This window comes from Mastomys coucha, unplaced genomic scaffold, assembly GCF_008632895.1.
Source record: "Mastomys coucha isolate ucsf_1 unplaced genomic scaffold, UCSF_Mcou_1 pScaffold14, whole genome shotgun sequence".
Classification (NCBI taxonomy): Eukaryota; Metazoa; Chordata; class Mammalia; order Rodentia; family Muridae; genus Mastomys; species Mastomys coucha.
Window position 1 is genome coordinate 100,445,917 of NW_022196896.1, and position 17,615 is coordinate 100,463,531.

Sequence of the window (17,615 nt, forward strand, 5' to 3'; positions counted from 1 at the left end):
AAAAAAAAAAAAGAAAAAAGAAAAAAAAAAAAGCTGAGGAAAAACTATATTCCTCTATGGAACATACATCCAAATTACATTCCTTTTATAGAATTATTACCTCAGGAGAGGAAGTAAATCTCAGGATGAATGTTTGCAAAGCTAAATTCAAATGGGTGGTATATTTTCAAGGTTTATGGCTGTGGCTCAGCAGCAGAGCACAAGTTTGCACAAGGCTCTAACTTCAAGGTCAAGCACCACAAAATATAAAATTCTCAGGTTAATAAATCAAAGTAACATTAAAAGACATAGATTAATGAGTTAGAGGGATGACACAAAAGTTAGAGCACTGGCTGCTCTTGCAGGCCTTTAATCCAAGCACTCAGAAGGCAGAGGCAAGAGGATCTCGTGAGTTTGAAGCCAGTTTGGTCTACAGAACTAGTTCCAGGATAGTTAGGGCTCCATAGAGAAACCTTGTTTCAAAACAACCAACTAACCAAAACAACAGAAAGGTACAATTGGGATAAAATGTAAGAAACTGTTTATAAAAACAAAATGATAAGAGGTCAGGTATGTCGAAGTACCACTGTGACACTGCTACACTAGAGATCTTCTAAAGCCCATACTATGTAGCTATCTAGTATATACGTGCTAATAATCAATTCTTTTAAAAACTAGGACAATTTAAATGAACATACCTGATTGTCTGAGTAAGAAAGCTGTCTGTTAGTTTCCTTCTGAGAGGTCCTGCTGCCCAGAATAGTTCCAAAACTACCAGAACCTTGAGAAGGTTTCATAGCTGGTGGACAAAAATGAATAAACCATGTAACTTAGGAAAAATATTCATCATTATTATTGCTATATAATAATATAGAAATGGAAGTAATAAGGAAAAAAGACAAAACATCCAATTTTCTCTGATAGAATGTACAAACAAGATACATAGCAACTTTTAGGGATAAAAGCTCCAGTAAAGAATAAATAACACAAAAAGGTGAGACCATTTAACAGTATAAAAATTTATAAGACAAAAAGAAAATATTAGAAATTCTCAAACATAATATTTTACAATTAATACTATGGAAAAATATATCACTGTAACTTAGGCATGAATACTTAGACCTATGTCAATATCAGAAACAATAACAATTATAGTTTTTATTTAAAAATATTACCTTTTGTTTATTTTGTATTATTTTTGTGTTTGTGTGAGTACATGTAACCAAGCTTAAACTACCTCTGGAACCCATATGATGGAAGGAGAAAACTGACTCTTCACATGTGTGCATACTGTGTCATGGTGAATGGGTTCATACACATATCCACAAAATAAATAAATGTAACTATAAAAAGATTTTAGTTAAAAAAAAAATTACCAAGCAGAAAGAATAATTTCTACTCCTACCCCGCCCCCAAAATACATACTTGTTTACAAAACCTCAAGGTACTCTACAAATAGAGACTTTTTATCCTTCCTCACACAGCTACAAAAATCACAAGTGTTCAGAACCAAGTAGCTCAGTGCGTGTAAGAGAGTTTGCTGCTCTTGCAAAGGGCCTGAGTTTGACTCCCAGCACAAACATTGTGGTTCACAACCAGAAGTAACTCCTGTTCCAAGAGATCCAATGCTTTCTTGTGACCTCCATAGGCACCAAGCACACATGTTGTACATATACATGAGGGCAAAACACACATAAAATGAATAAATCTAAAAATGAAATCAAGTTTAATTATGAATTTGAGCACTTTTTTTCATGCTTAAGGCTCATCTACATCCTGAATTCTTTTTTTGCAGTTTTTTCCAATTGACTCCTGAATTCTCTCTCTCTTATTAGTTTATATACTGGGTTTTGTTTCATAATGATATTAACATTATGTCATGTAGGAGAACAAGTGTGAGGAGAACCTGCACAGATTACCAAGACCCTATTTCAAAATGTGAATGGTATTAAGATATTATTATGTGGCTCAGCAATTGAGTGCTTGCCTAGAATCTGTGAGGCTCTGGGTTCAAATCCTAGAACCTCAAAAGGAAATTACTCTGTGACACAACGCTAGCTAATACTTTTCCTTTGCCATGGAGATCACCTAAATGTTATATAGAGCCCAAGCAGTCAATTATCTTTTCTACCCAGAGACTTAGAATTCACTCTTCTCTTTAAATTACAACTCTATCATTTTATTTTTTTAAAACTCAAAACTATGATTCAAACTTTACTTAGATGAAACAAAGTACCTAGTGTTGCTTTGTAAGTACTCAGCAATTGAATCAGAGTCCTAAGGATTAACATGTAACCTTTCTATCTTGCACACAGATAATGCTGCCAGAGTTAATTCTCTTCTGTTCCAGTACATACTTTATAACTTCTTTCTTCTATTTTTATCTCCTGTACTATTATTGTGGAAAGGGTGGAAAGGGAGGATTGCTCAACAATCTGGGGTGGTCAGCACTTACTATCTCATCTGTAGCTTAGCCTGGCCCTTAACTTGCAATGCTCCTGTCTCCACTTCCTCAGTGAGGAGATGACAAATATGTGTCGCCATGTCTAAATGGATTTTTCAAGGTATTTGTAAAAATACTAATACTATCAAATACTAGTTAGTCCTTGTAACGCATGTTGTTGTGCATTAAGGCCACTGAACTTAAAAAAACTTAAAATGATTTAGCCTAAATCAAAGAGTATGTTAAGAATTAAGCTCACAGCAAACTAATAACAGCACTCATTTATTAAGTCTCTAACATGCATTCATTGGGACTTGTTCTTTAGAAAACCTGGGTGTGGTGGTATGTGCCTGTAATCCAAGCTATGTGGAAGGCTCAGGTAAGAAAGTTCAAAGCCAGCAGAGGCACCTTAGGCTGACCCTATTTCAAAATATAAATAAATTGAGCAAGAAATGTAGCTGAGTGATAAGAGTATTTACCTAACATGAGAAAGACTCTTGGGTCTCCAGTGAGTATAAAATGCTTGCCCCTCAATGCATTTAAAGACAGTTTGTTACACACATTTAAAAAAACACGTTGTTGTTGTTATTATTATTATTATTATTATTATTAAAGACAGGGTCTCTCTGTGTAGCCATAGCTGTCCTGGCCTCCAACTTCACCCACTTCCAACACAGCTCACTCATTAATCCTTAGGACCCTGATTCAATTAATAAGATGGGTATGGTAGACAAACACAAAACAGAAATATAGATTGAACTCCCAGTGTGTAAGATCTTAAACAGTGCTATATTCAAGTGCTTTTCTGAGACAGGATTTTGTTATGTAGCCCAGGCTGGCTTCGAACTCACAATCCTACTGCCTCTTAAGTAATAGTTACAAGTATATTGTACACCTCCCTCCTGTTCTTTCCTCAATAGTTAGTTAGTAGACTGTTTTTTGTTGTTGTTGTTTTGTTTTGGTTTTTTTTGTTTTTTCAAGACAGGGTTTCTCTGTATAGCCCTGACTGTCCTGGAAATCACTCTGTAGACCAGGCTGGCCTCGAACTCAGAAATCCGCCTGCCTCTCTGCCTCCCATGTGCTGGGATTAAAGGCATGCACCATCACCGCCTGGCTAACAGACTATTTTTAAACAAGGTCTCCTAGCCTTAGCTTCCTGGGTGTCAGGACAGCAGGCATTTACCATCTCATCCTACTTGAACTCTGTACTGTTAATACTTACGTTATCATAGTTCAAGATGGGCGGTATGAACAACAGACTACCTACAAAAACCTTACCTTACAAGAGCAGTGTACTAATATACCAACTAAAGATAAGAAAACTCATACTGCTACATCTTCATTCTCTGTGGAGGGGGCGGAGGAGTGCAGGGCCTTGTGCATGCTAAGTGCCTGTTCTACACCTCCATTCTGTTCATGTGTTACACTTAACTTAAAAAGAAAACTGAGATAAAGTTAATCAGTGATATTTACTTCCTCCTTTTCAATTTGAACACCCCTTTATTTCTTCACTGCCCAGTTCCTCTGGCAAGATTTCAAGGGTTCATACTGAACAGAAGTGGCAAGAACAACATCCTTATATTGTTATTGATTTTAGAGAAAAGGCTTTTAGATTTTCTCTTAAGTGTGTTAGCTGTGAGCTTAACATGCAAATCCTTTATCATGATAAAACAGTATTTTTCTATTTTAGAGTATTTATTGTCAAAGAATATTAAGTTTTGTCATTTTTTTTAACATCAATTGAGATGGTTATGTGTTTTGTCCTTCCTTCTGTTAATGTGGTACATTATATAGACTGATTTTTATGCTGCTCTATTCTATTATTTCAGGAATAAATTTAACATAATTCTTGTACTGTGCCACTTAACTTAGTCCAACAGTACTAGGTTGAGGATTTTTCCATCAGGAATACTAGTGTGCAGTCGTCATATTCTTTGACTCATATAGCTTAGACTGGCCTGAACTCACATAATCTCATACAGCTCACATTGCTAAGGATGATCTTAAACTTTGATCCTCTTGCCTCTACTCAAGTACTGGGATTACATGCATGCCCACCATGCTTGGTTTCTATGTACTGAGCTGTTAGGGATCGACTCCAGAGCCTTACACATGCTAGGCAAACACTCTACCAACTGAGTCCCATACCTAGCCCTTCATCATCATATTCCTTTAGAACTGTTAATGTCAGACTCATGAGATGACCAGTGCTTACCTGCATGAAGTCTGTTTTGATGGACTGCATCTAGGAACAACCTCATTTCCTCTGCATCCTTACTTGGTACTTTGTCAATAGACAAGAAGCTGTTATCTTGTAAAGTCAACATTAGGCGACTTTGTTTTGTTCCACTGGGTCGTAGTACCACATTTTTAATGTTATGACTTAGCTGAAAAAAACAAAACAAAAACAAAAATGAAAGAAAGAAAAATTATCTTTTCATTCAAAATATCCAAGAAATTATAATAAAGTTGTCAAAATATGTTATACCTGAAATATTCGTGGAATCCCTCCAGTGTTATAGTGAACTACCAGGCTGACTTTATTGTCTTTTTCCACAATTTCAAAGGATCCTTCTTTCCACTTTGTAATCCCAGTCTGCATACTTCGAATTCTGATAGGACCATATATCTTCAGAGGAGACATATTTTCTTTAAAAATAAATTGCTTTTAACCAAATTAAAAAGCAAAAATATATGTTCACCTGATGAATTCTAAAGAAGAAAAACAAAAAATTACAAGTGATTAATATTTAATGAATCATTTTATAGAATTTTCCATTTCAATAAATCTCTTTTATCTCTACATCCTCATACTCAAAGGCCCTGATCAGTTGAAGAACACAGATAATACAGACAGCTAAGGCAAGTGGAATCTAATCTTTCATTTCTTCTGTACATGCTTCTTTGTATCTATTAGCGACTGAATTTTATATCCTGTACCATTCATAAATGAGCTAATATGGCAATAAGAAATAAAGATTCCATTCTCAATAATTTAGGTGACTTTACCATTAAAGTACTGATTCTTTTCTTTTTACATAATAGAGTTTGAATTTCAATTTTTTTGTTATTGTTGTTTTTTGTTTTTCGAGACAGGGTTTCTCTGTATAGCCCTGGCTGTCCTGGAACTCACTCTGTAGATCAGGCTGGCCTCAAACTCAGAAATCCACCTTCCTCTGCCTGCCAAGTGCGCCACCACTGCCTGGCTCTTGAATTTTAATTTTAAGTTAAAAATCAATTCCAGTGACTCCATTTCTTAGAATATAGAGTTTCACACCAATATAACTTAGTCAGCAGTAAATATATTCACATATATACCATGTATCTAATAAATTTTAAAAACTACAGATAAACAAAGTAGTTCAACATCCAGAATTATATTAAAAAAAAATCATTTAGTTTCTAACAACAAAAAAACTTACTTCTTCCCTAACCCAATATTCAGCATTACCATGCCTATCAAGCAATTTAACTTTAAACAAATAGTCAAGTTTTCAGGATGAATTATTTCCTTCTCTTTCATGTGTGTATGATGTGTGTGCTTGAATGGAGGCACATCTGACCGCAGTTGTCTGAGACAAAGTCCTTTTTGCTCACTGCTGCATCCCACAGGCTAGGGAACCCATAAACTTCCTATGATCATGTCTGCCTCCTAGACAGGAGTATGCTGGGATTACAGACATGTACACACCCTTTCTAGTTTTTGAGTGGGTTCTGGGAATTCAAACTCAGGTCATCAGGCTTGGTCATTGAGCACTTTACCCACTGAGTCATCTTCCCAACCCCTTGTATGAACTTCTAATATTTGTAAGTGACTTTAGCAATCATTAGTAGGATATCTAACACTCCTCAACTAGCTTTGCAAAAGTCAACAAGTAAAATCATTGTAATAGGAGACATTACCATATAGTTCTGCACATATAAATGTGAAAAAATCTAACATTCCTAAATCAAATTTTTTATGTATTTTCAAATTCTAAAACAGCATCTCTAAAATGGATTTTTGCTCATAAGTTTATAAATTAAACATCACTTGAACAATACTACTGTCTAGATAGCTCAACTAGAAAATGTAGGAAAGATAGTATAAAAAATACATTAGGTCTAGAAATTGGGAGCCAATTCTGTCCCTAGTTGTAATTTCCTTCTCTGATCTTAGTGCTGTCAACCATAAAGTGCAACAGCAAACAAATATAATGCTGGGGGATGAAATAACATATATACTCAGCTGATAGTACTATTAATATGTATGGAGTTAGCATCCAAACATTCTCTATAGTATCTCTGTTTCCAAAGACCTCAATAAATCACGTGTTGACACAAGTTGCAAATCAATTATCTGTAGTGGCTAGCTAGGTAAAAGAAATGACTCTGGTAGATAAAACCTGGTAGATAAGTGCTATCAAATCTACTAGCCATGAACCAAATTTGCCAGATCATCTCATTTTTTTCTTCATGATTTTATATTGTAAGCAATAAGTTGTAATTTACTTTCTACAAATCAAACAAACTCAGCTGCAGACAGGAGACGACTAGTCTGGGGTCCTCTAATTCAAAGCCTATTACTAGTTACTGCACAGAAAGTAACTAGGAATTAAAAAAGACATTTACAAACATTTTGCAAGGTCAATACTCTTTATTCACATTCTCAAAAACTTCTGAGTGCCAACTGTGGCCACATTTAAATATTAGCAATTAACTAAATATTTAAATTCAAAGTAATAACATTTATTATTATTATAGACCCACCTATTCATGTGTCATTTTGCTCAAACTAATAACCTTGCAGAAAGCTAAATAAGCAACCTACACTTGTAATACATTTTAGCAATTATTTGTGGCTCTATTGTTTGTCCAAGTCCTTGAGTTTTTTTCCATTTTGTCTATCAGGATTAGAAAGGATACATTTTCCTCTCCTACACCAGCTTCCCAAGCCAGAATCAGTAGCTCTGACCTTGTATGATATTTTGGTATTGGACTAGAAATGGGAGGTCAGAATTCTTTTTTTTTTTTTTTTGGTTTTTTTTCGAGACAGGGTTTCTCTGTGTAGTTCTGGTTGTCCTGGAACTCACTTTGTAGACCAGGCTGGCCTCAAACTCAGAAATCCACCTGCCTCTGCCTCCCCAGTGCTGGGATTAAAGGCGTGTGCCACCACCGCCTGGTAGAAGGTCAGAATTCTAACTACACTTGCCTTTTCAGGCAACTTTAAAAAAAAAAAAACAAAAACATTTTATTTACTTTATGAATGCGAGTACACTATCAATCTCCTCAGATACACCAGAAGATGAAGTCAGATCCCATTACAGATGGTTGTAAGCCACCATGCGGTTGCTGAGAATTGAACTCAGAATCTCTGGAAAACAGTCAGCGCTCTTAACCGCTGAGCCATCTCTCCAGCCCTCAGGCAACTTTCTAAGTAAACTATATATTAAATGGAGTCACTCTCCATTTTAGTATTATTGAATGACCTTTCACTCTCCTCAAAATAAAATACAAGTTCATTAATATGACATTAAAGCCTCATGAACCAGGACCCAATTATCCATTCCCAGTAAGTGTCCCCTCAAACCAGCCTTCTCAACTAAAAAATTTCCCCAAAGCCATGTATTCTCATGACACTGAATTTTTACATACTGTGGTCATGTCTATAAGTTTTCATGTAATCTTCCTTCCCCAACCTGCCTTAATTTCTTCTCTTGGTTCTAAAATCAAGGCTCAACTTAGCTATTACCCTCTGTAAGCTTGCTGACTACTTTTCACTGGTTCTCTTCCTCATAACCATTCTGAGGCTATTTAATCCTTCTCCATATTCCTGTTGTACTTTGTACTTACGGAGGCACTTTTGACACTGTATTATGAATGCTGTTTATACCTTTGTTTCTATCTATACCATTTGAAGACAGGAATATGTTCTTTAATCTCACTAAGTAGTGATGCTAAAAAATGATGAACAAAAGCCGGGTAGTGGTGGCACATGCCTTTAATCCCAGCACTAGGGAGACAGAGGCAGGTGGATTTCTGAGTTCAAGGCCAGCCTGGTCTACAGAGTGAGTTCCAGGACAGCCAGGGCTATACAGAGAAACCCTGTCTCGAAAAACCAAAAATAAATAAATAAATAATAAATAAATAAAAAGATGAACAAGCTGGGTATGGTGACACATACCTGTAGTGCCAGCACTTGGAAGATTATTATGGACTTAAGGCTAGTCTAATTTATACAAGTATCAGATCAAAAGGAACATAAGTCAATTTTAAAAAAAGTTTTATATCCTATAGTTTCTTCATCTTTCCTTATACTTCTCTCTTTAAAAAGTTTTGTCTTATCAAATTCTTTCATCATCTTTCTTTATATCTCATTATTGGTTAGGGTACCAAAACGGAATATAAAGCACAATTATCTTGGTATTTACTTTATTAAAAAAAATCATTGTTAAATAAAACTTAGAGATAAAATTTCATGTTCACAAAAATATACAAGAAATTTTAAAAATCCTATTTTTGTCTAATTCTAAATGCAAATTTTGGTTAAGAGTATAAAATTTTTACTTCATAAGTTTATGTGTTGAACATTTTCTTAATCACTTTGACTAACAACTTTGTTTTCTTCTAATGAAAAAACTGAAAGATAGAGAACATAAAATTAGAGAATAAATACAACTTTAATATGCTCAGTACCTTCTTCTGCACCAAATGGATGAACAATAACCACTTCTAACACTCATCAAGTTATCAGAGCTTGCCCTACTTGCCTAAGAGAAAGTTTTTCAGTCTGAAGTACGTATAAAAACAATTTTAAAAGAAAAAAAAAATTTTTGGAGACACAGCCTTATAACATTGTAGCACTTTGGTCTAGAACCAAAGTACAAGCTGGTTTCAAACTCAGCAATTCTCCTGTCTTAGGCCCCCACCTACTGGGACTGCAAAAGTGGACCATTGTGCCTGTCAATAGTTAAACTTTTTGTCAACAAGAATCAAAGATTCTTTGAACTCTAACACTAATTGTCTTATCAAAGTAATCTAGAACAAAAGAAAATTAAAATGAATTCTAAGTATGTTAAAAAGATTCTTTTTTCTAAATGATTTCACAATTGATTACCATCCAAATTTGAGTGTTCCATGCAAACTCAACTGCAAACTAAATATATATTGTGTTTAGTTACTTAAATGCACACATATTGGAGGCATTCTGTAGTAAAGAAAACACACTGAAACATAAAAGTGTAATTACACAGTGAATATAAAAAACTGCCAATTCTTGCCTATTTGCATATACTGGAAATGCAGAACCAAAACAAAAGCAACTTACTTTTCAGTGATTTTTACTGAAAAATTCCATGTGATAATAATTCAGTTATTCTGCTTCTTGTGCCAAAAGCAATGTACTTTTCTTGAGAAACTATTCATATTCTTGAGCTCTACCAGTGGTTCCTCCAGCAGTCATCAACTCAGCTAAAGAAAACATAAGTGTGCTTTAAAAAGTTTCAACATATGAAATTAAAACTCAAGAAAGCAAATCATATATGTAAAAAAAGACTCATTTAAAGACCACTTACTGAAAATATGTAAAATATAGTGCAAGACTTTCTACCCCTCACAAAATAGGGATGTGCTTGCGAGAGAATGAGGAATTGTAGAAGAGCCTGCAAGTCCATCACCTTGTATCTTGCTTTTATTTATTGCTACTAGATTTTGAAACTAAGTCAGTGAAAAAGTACATCCTTTGTTGACTTTAGAACCATTGTTACATCATAACTGTCTTAAAGGCTGCTTCTAAGGTGTGTTGAGCTATAGTTTTTAAAGGTGGGAAAAGGGTATCTTCACTTACCTGTTGGAAAGCTCTCAAAAAAGTATAGACAAATTTTTTTTCTTTTTTTAGGTCCCTCTAAGCCTAATTTTCTCTGAAATTCTTTTTTTTTTAAAGATTTATTTATTTTATTTGTATGAGTACACTATAGCTGTACAGATGACCATGAGCCATCATGTGGCTGCTGGGAATTGAACTCAGGACGGCCCTGCTCAAGTACACTGTATCTGTACAGATGACTGTGAGCCATCATGTGGCTGCTGGGAATTGAACTCAGGACTGCCCTGCTCACTCCGGTGTAATTCACTGTAGCTGTCTTCAGACACACCAGAAGAGGGCGTCAGATCTCATTACCGGTGGTTATGAGCCACCATGTGGTTGCTAGGATCCGAACTCAGGACCTTCAGAAGAGCAGTCAGTGCTCTTACCCCCTGAGCCATCTCTTCAGCCTCTCTGAAATTCTACCCCAAACTTTTAATACAAGATTATCAACTTCTAACTCATATGTGCATTTGGGCACAATCTACTGATTTACTCCAGTTAGAAGACAGTGGAGTAGGAGAAATAAATGTGATTGACATAGTACATGACCAGCTACTATTCCTCTATTTCCCAATGTTTTTTGTTTGTTTGTTTGTTTGTTTGTTTTTTAAGACAGGGTTTCTGTTTGCCAAAGTACTCGCTGTCCTGGACTTACTTTTTAGACCAGGCTGGCTTCAAACTTAGAGGTCTGGCTGCTTCTGCCTCCGGAGTGCTGGGACTAAATTATGTGTGCCATCACGCTTGGCCTGATGTCCTTTCCCTCATCATTCAGGCAAGTCTTAACCGCTAAGCTTAAAGCTCATTTTCACTTATTTAACATATTTTAAACCCCAATTTTTAAAAAGTGCTTCCCTAATTTAGAAATTCATCACTCTGGGCTAAGGATGTGGCTGTTTGTAGGGTGCTTGCAGGAAACCCTAGATTTGATCCTCAGCAGTGGGTTAACTGGCCTGCCTCTAATTCCAAAACTTGGGAGGTAGAAGCAGGAGGGTGAGTTCAAAGTTCATCTTCAGACACACAGTGAGTTTCAAGGCCAGTGGACTACATGAGAACCAATCTCAAAATAAATAAATTGATTAATTAATTAATTTTCTCACTTTTTTACCATCACTGTTTTATGAAAAACAGACATAAAAGTAAACAAATCTTTAAGAAAGAATGAAAGAAAAAGGGAAGAAAAGAAAAAAGTTAGCAAGAGAAAGCAAAGCCCAAATACTGCTGCTGCTTCTTTTTTTTCCCCTTGGTTTTGGATTTTGAAACCTGCACTCATGTAACATAGGCTTACTTTGAACTATGTATGTGGAGGCTGACTACTGTTCTACTCTTCAAGGGCTGGGATTACAGGCACATACCAGTACACTTGATGGGACCCCAAATTTTAACCACTACCACAGTTCATCCTCATCAATGAATTCTGAGTCACTTACCAGACACTATTCTCAAAGGATTTTTTTTCCATCAATGAATCCTTTTCTACAAAGTCTTTCTAAAGAGCCATTCTTTTTCTTTCTTAGGAACTAAAAGTCCACACTAGTTGTTTTTATCTCCTTCTCCCTAATCAGGGAGGCACATGATACATAACACAAGAACTTAGGCACACTTCTAGTATATTCCAACAAAATAAACAGTAAGTGCTAAGTACCTGCTACTAACACTGTTAACTCCACTGTAAACATTTTTACTTGGTCATTACAAACTAGAAAATAAAACAAACTGCTTGTGTTTGACATCTATAACACTTTACTGTCTTACTTCTTTTTTTTTTTTTTTTTTGAGACAGGGTTTCTCTGGGTAGCCCTGGCTGTCCTGGAACTCACTCTGTAGATTAGGCTGGCCTCGAACTCAGAAATCTGCCTGCCTCCCCCTCCCAAGTGCTGGGATTAAAGGCATGCGCCATCACTGCCCAGTTTCAGTATAAATTCTTAAAGCCCTAAAACATGTTATTAAACTTTAATATTGACTTCCTTATCTACCAAGAACTGTTTTATCTTTTTGTAGAAACCTCAACTTGCAAGTAACTAAATACCACCATAATTGAACATATCCTGAACTGGGAGGCTAAAGTGGCTTAAGACCCAGTTTAAGGCAGATGACTTTTATCCCAGCACTCAGGAGCAGAAGCAGGCATATCTCTATAAGTTTGAGGCCAGCCTGGTCTAGAGAGTGTGTTCCAGGACAGCCAGGGTTATATAGAGAAACTCTGCTTCAAAAAAACAAAACAAAACAAAAACCCTCATCTTTACTAGTCTCAATTTAACCTGATGCTAAAAAATATGATATAAATTACTCTTATGGATTTTCAAGGACTTTCTTTCCTAACAAAAAAATCATAAAACAGAACCTGTAAAGAACTGCCCAACTGGAAAAGGCACTTGCTGCCCAAGCTTGATGACATGAGTTTGATCCCTTGACCCAACAGTGAAGATTGAACTGACTCCTGAAAGATGTCTTCTGACCACATCAACATACATGCCACGGTACACATGCACCCAACCCACAAATTTGCATGGACATGTACACAGACACCACACCAATAATATAACTTTTTAAATTACATACAGTAAGTATACAAAGGAGATAAAGTTCATGTCACAGTGGAAAGAAAAAAATTATCTAAATAAGATTTATCTTTAATTTACTACACTTGATCTTAGCCAAAAGGCCGAGAAGCGATATATCTTTAATTTACAAAGGAAAAGATTTATCTCCAGTAGACCGTCTGAAATCAGAATGATTTCACACAATCCTGTTACTGATCCATACAGGAATAAGTGAAAAAAAAAAAAAAAACCTCCTTAACTGGAGACCCTCGATTGTTCTTTGCCCCCTGCTCATTTTCAAATAGAATCCAGGCTTCCAGCATGCTAACCAAGTATCAGCTGAGCCATATTCCTACCTGTTATCCTTTGATGTGTCCTTTGCAGTATAATTTGTCTGATAAGAGTATCTGAAAACTGATGCTTTCAAAACACATGATGGTTCGTATAGCATCTTACACTTTACATCATTACAAACTTATGCAATTTTCAATTTGATTCATTTAACCAATTCCTGAGAAATGAATGTGAAAGTGAGTCGCTTTATGGTTTTTTTTTTTTTACATTGTGTGTGTGTATAGGAGATCAGTTGTATTTGCAGGAGAGGGTTCTGCCTAAAGTAGCTTTTATCTGTCTTGGGGGTTCAGAGTAGAGGGAAAAAAAATCAATAAGGCTTCTCTGAGAAAGTATTACTGAGTGGTGTATATGCAAAAGCCCTAAACCAGAAACACAATGTGTCTACATAAATTAAGTCAGTCTGGCTGGAGGTTAATTAAAAAAAAGGAAGAGGTCAGAGGTGAAGCTAAAGAAGTAGGCAAGAACCAGGTTATGTAGAATCTTGTGATTCTGAAATGTTTTCCTTTTTAAAAAAGAAGGGGGGTGGGTAGAGGGTCTAATAGCCTAGGCTGGTGTATCTGAGGACTTTGAATTTCTGATCTTCCTGCCTCTGTTGGCTTTATGTGGTGCTAGAGCAGAAACCTAGGGACTCGTGCATGCTAGCCAAGAATCCCAGCAACTAAACTGTATCCCCAGAACATTATTTTCAATTTTATCTTCAAGTAATAAGCACCCTGACAATGGGAAAGCCACCAAAGGGTTTCAAGCAAAGAAATTATATGTTATTTGAATGAAAGGATAAATAGAGTAGTGAGTTTGGGAAAAAGAGAAAACAAGAAAAACCAAACAAACCCAGGGAGATCAGATAGAAAAGTAGTGTTTTTAACTCATAATTACAATAATAATTCTTACTTGCTAGCTACTGTGTGTCAATGCTTTAGCAAGTTTATAGCGCTCATAATAATCTGCTAAGGTGAGAACTTTTTTGTTTGTTTGTTTTTTGTTGTTGTTTTTAGAGACAGGGTTTCTCTGTACAGCCCTGGCTGTCCTGGAACTCACTGTTGTCCAAGCTAGTCTTGAACTCAGAGATCTGTCTGCCCCTGCCTCCCACTACCCAGGTGAGCTAAGAACTCTTATTCTTATTTTACAGGTAAGAATAGGAGCAAGAGAGATCAAGTCCATATGAAAAAAGAACTGTGGTTTGAACTAGAAAAGTCAAAGTGAAGATGGTCAGAAATAGATGCAAAACATATATTGGAAGTAAAACAGAACTTGGAAAGGATATAAACACACAGGATGAAGAAATCAAGACTGCCTCTCAAGCTTCTACCCAGTGTAACTGAACAAATGGATATGTGGCATCAAAATGGAAATGCTGCTTGTGGTAGTGGACACTGGAAAGGAGAGAATTTGGGTACAGAGAGAAAGATCAAGACTCTAGTTTTTAAAGGTGTCATATTTGAAATTCCTAAGGGGGAAAAACCAAGTTGAGATGTTAAGCAGCCAGCTGGCTTTTTGAATATGGAGTTGAAAATAAAAAACTTCAAGTTATCAACATATAGCAGAACTTAAAGGTTAAAGAGGAATGGAAGGGCAACATTAGAGAACCCCAGTCCAAAACCAAATCATTTCACCCTGCCAAAATCTCTTACCAAGATGACTGATTACATCTGTCCTTGGATTTTTTCAGTCCCTTGTTTACCTTGACAGTATACAACACTATTCATTTGGAAATTCATCCAAATATTAACATGACAAATGACAAACATATCATACAAACACACTAGTGTTTATCTGTCTGGCCCAGAAGCCTCCTCTAATACCTAACCCAATAAACCCAAATGCCCCCTTAACATTCCCTCTTAGATTAGCTCTTCCTGCTATAGACTCATTAGGTACTGTAACACACCAAAAGAATATCTGAAAAACACTACAGTACAACTCTCCAACGACACAGAACTTTATTACCAATTACCTTTTTCTTTTTTGCCAGATCTTGATTTAAAATTGGTAAACTGGACATCGTCAGTGTCATGGCTAGATACGGGTAGCAACCAAATGCACGACAAAAATTACACTCCCTTTTAGCGAGTAATGTCTAAGAGGAGTAGGAAAGTAAAGAATGGTCAAGCGGGCGGGTGAGTATCGCATCCAAGGTCTTGTTGAACGTGTGGCAACAAAGTCACCTGTAAAGACAGCAGGCCTTGCAAAGGAGGCAAGCTGAGACCACCTGAACCTTGGTGACGAGAGGCCAGATTTGGGATGCAGAAAGCAAGTGACAATACAGACGCGTTCAAGGAGAAGGAAAGTAAAGAGGAAACGCTCGAATGGGGCACCTGTAAGACATAGGGAGTCCAAGGACCCGGGGCGGACTGAGAAGCAGTCGGGCGAACTCCGGAGTGGACGCCGAGTGGGCGGACCGCACAGGGTGGGGGGGTGCCGGGGAAAACGGCTCAATTCAGAAGCTGTCCCGGCTCGCCTTACCTGTGCCAGAGGGTCCCAGCTCCGGACAAGCTTGCCGGAAGCACAGAGTTCCCGCGGAGGGGGTGGAGCCGAAAGGCTCGGAAGGAAGGGACTCCCCTAGCCCCAGAGAGCTGGGCCAGTCTCTCCCCTAGCGCACCTAAACCCGCTGATGGCGGGAACTGTGACTACACGCAAACACGTACGGACGCACGCACTCCCGACGCAACCAGGCCAGGCGCGTGCGCGTTAAGCGCTCGAGCCCTGCCCCTCAGGCATTCGCTCCGCCCCCCTCACCAAGCCCAGCCCCTAACCCGGGCGGCCCCGCCCCTGCCGTGAAACACATGCGCACTCTCTACCAACTTCGGACCTCCCACCATTTTCCTCTCGCTCAACCTGGCTGAGCATGCGCAATTCGTGTCCTTCCAAGACCGCTGGCCTTTTCCCGCCCTTCTCTGGTCTTCGGAAGAAAGTCAGAGTTCACGTTTCTCAGGGGATAGACCTGCGATGCTGGGGGGTTACGAGGCCCAGTAGTCTGCAGAAGTCATTTTGATCCTGAATCTGAAGGTTCAAAGAACATACTTGGGTTTGTTGGCTAGGCCGAGGTCCAGGAGGCGGGAAAGGGTTGCGTGGGCGGAAGGTCCGAGGTGAGAGGTCAAAGGGCGGCGAAGGGGGCGGAGCGAGCCGGAGGCGGATGGCCGCTCTTCATCTTCGGCTGCAGAGCCGCTGAAGCTGGGACGCGGGGTTCGGTGCGTCCGGCGGAAGGAGAGCGGCGGCGGCTCCAAACATGCACAGCCTGGCAACGGCAGCGGTGAGAGGTTGCGCCCGGATGTCTGTCTCAGCCTGTTTTCTAGCTCCCAGATCCGGGCCCCCAGTCCAGCGGCTTCTGCCCCTAGTCGCAAGAAAGGTCCGGGAGTCTCCACACGCTGACCGTGGCGGAGCCGGACCCCCGCTCTCCCCTCCCGACCCCTCTCCTGGCCTGGCGCGCGGCCTCTCGCGGTCTTTTCCGGCACCGAGGCCTGGTCCCGCGCCCCGCGCTGCCCCAGCAGGCCATTCATTGATTCCTTTGCGTTCAGCGTCAGTTTCTGGACGCCGGTTGTGTGCTGGGCGTCGGTGGGGATGAGGATGATGCCACGGCCACACGCTCTGGTCCCGTGGTCCCTGAACTCCTTCCCTAGGCACATATCTCAGTGGTTAGGGAATGGGCTTCTAGCTCAAGTCACTTGCTTTGCATGAGGAGAGCCAAAGAATATCTGGCTTAAAGTTCTCTTTGTTTACAGCCTTCCTCTCGCCTCTCGTTTTATCTTTTAAAAAGAAAAGTGAATCATGTATTACACTTCCCCTAAAGTCGTACTATGGCTTTCGGTTAAATGTAGAGAAAGTAGACTCCTTGGCCTACAAGCCCAGTATGTTGTGGTCCTTAGTCACGTTTATGGGCTTGGTTTTTGTCACTTGCTCCCTAAGCTCCGACCAAAAAGTATGTGAACTTTTCTGTTGCATAGTCTCTACCTGGAATGTCTTTCTTAGGGCTCTGCCTCCATACATGCACACAAGTCTACCTCAGAGTGACCATATTCATAGTAGCTTGTAATCCCAACATTTTCTCTTACAGAGCTCTTACAGAGCACTGATCCCAGTGTTTAGTGTATGTGCTGCAGAAGCGAACACTGATCCTGGTGTTTAATTACTGGATTTTATTTTATTTTTATTTGTGGGTTGTCTGTGTTCCGGAAGTTAGGGGCAGGTATTTGGTGAATGAAGCCTAGTCACTTGTTTTCCCCACCACTGGGACAATTCTTACTACAAGGTAAGCACTCAAACAATGCTGACCGAATGGCTACACTCTACAGCCATACTGGAAGCAGCATAGTTTAAGAACACTTCCACAGGCCAGTTTCACTTGGTTTCACCAAGGGGAAATGCTATCAGGAAAATAATGTACTGAGCCTGGTAGTGGTGGTGCATGCCTTTAATCCCAGCACTTGGGAGGCAAAGGCAGGCAGATTTCTGAGTT

At 38.6% G+C, this 17,615-nt stretch overlaps 3 protein-coding genes and 1 pseudogene across 15 annotated transcripts in view; 1 reads left to right on the forward strand and 3 right to left on the reverse strand.

The window, feature by feature from the left end:
* The window catches only part of Usp37 (ubiquitin specific peptidase 37), a 106,384-nt gene that overhangs the window by 52,856 nt on the left and 35,913 nt on the right, over window positions 1-17,615 (reverse strand). For 8 of the 13 annotated variants that reach the window (XM_031367950.1, XM_031367957.1, XM_031367953.1 and 5 more), the window contains 4 exons: window positions 9,729-9,871; window positions 4,911-5,134; window positions 4,638-4,809; window positions 678-778 (listed from right to left, as the gene is read on the reverse strand). In XM_031367950.1, the coding sequence (XP_031223810.1) occupies window positions 678-778; window positions 4,638-4,809; window positions 4,911-5,066 (429 nt within the window). In that variant the 5' untranslated portion in view covers window positions 5,067-5,134; window positions 9,729-9,871. Of the gene's footprint in view, window positions 1-677; window positions 779-4,637; window positions 4,810-4,910; window positions 5,135-9,728; window positions 9,872-9,975; window positions 10,087-15,625; window positions 15,980-16,183; window positions 16,309-17,615 lie in introns of those variants that run through there. The other 5 variants (XM_031367959.1, XM_031367947.1, XM_031367960.1 and 2 more) reach the window with 3 other exon arrangements.
* LOC116089693 lies at window positions 12,847-12,942 on the reverse strand (annotated as a pseudogene).
* LOC116088580 lies at window positions 15,088-16,802 on the reverse strand. Its single transcript, XM_031367976.1, has 2 exons — window positions 15,998-16,802; window positions 15,088-15,239 (listed from the first exon to the last, which is right to left on the reverse strand). Exon 1 carries the CDS (start codon window positions 16,783-16,785, stop codon window positions 16,171-16,173), a length of 615 nt encoding a protein of 204 aa, XP_031223836.1. The 5' UTR covers window positions 16,786-16,802; the 3' UTR covers window positions 15,088-15,239; window positions 15,998-16,170.
* Cnot9 (CCR4-NOT transcription complex subunit 9) overlaps window positions 16,274-17,615 on the forward strand; it is a 24,289-nt gene continuing 22,947 nt past the window's right edge. Inside the window, exon 1 of the mRNA XM_031367975.1 lies at window positions 16,274-16,412. Coding sequence (XP_031223835.1) covers window positions 16,389-16,412 — 24 coding nt within the window. The 5' untranslated portion in view covers window positions 16,274-16,388. The remainder of the gene's footprint in view (window positions 16,413-17,615) is intronic.

Coding starts and splice junctions, on each gene's coding strand:
- LOC116088580 (XM_031367976.1), bottom strand. CDS start 16,785: ATGTGCCTAGGGAAGGAGTTCAGGGACCACGGGACCAGAGCGTGTGGC.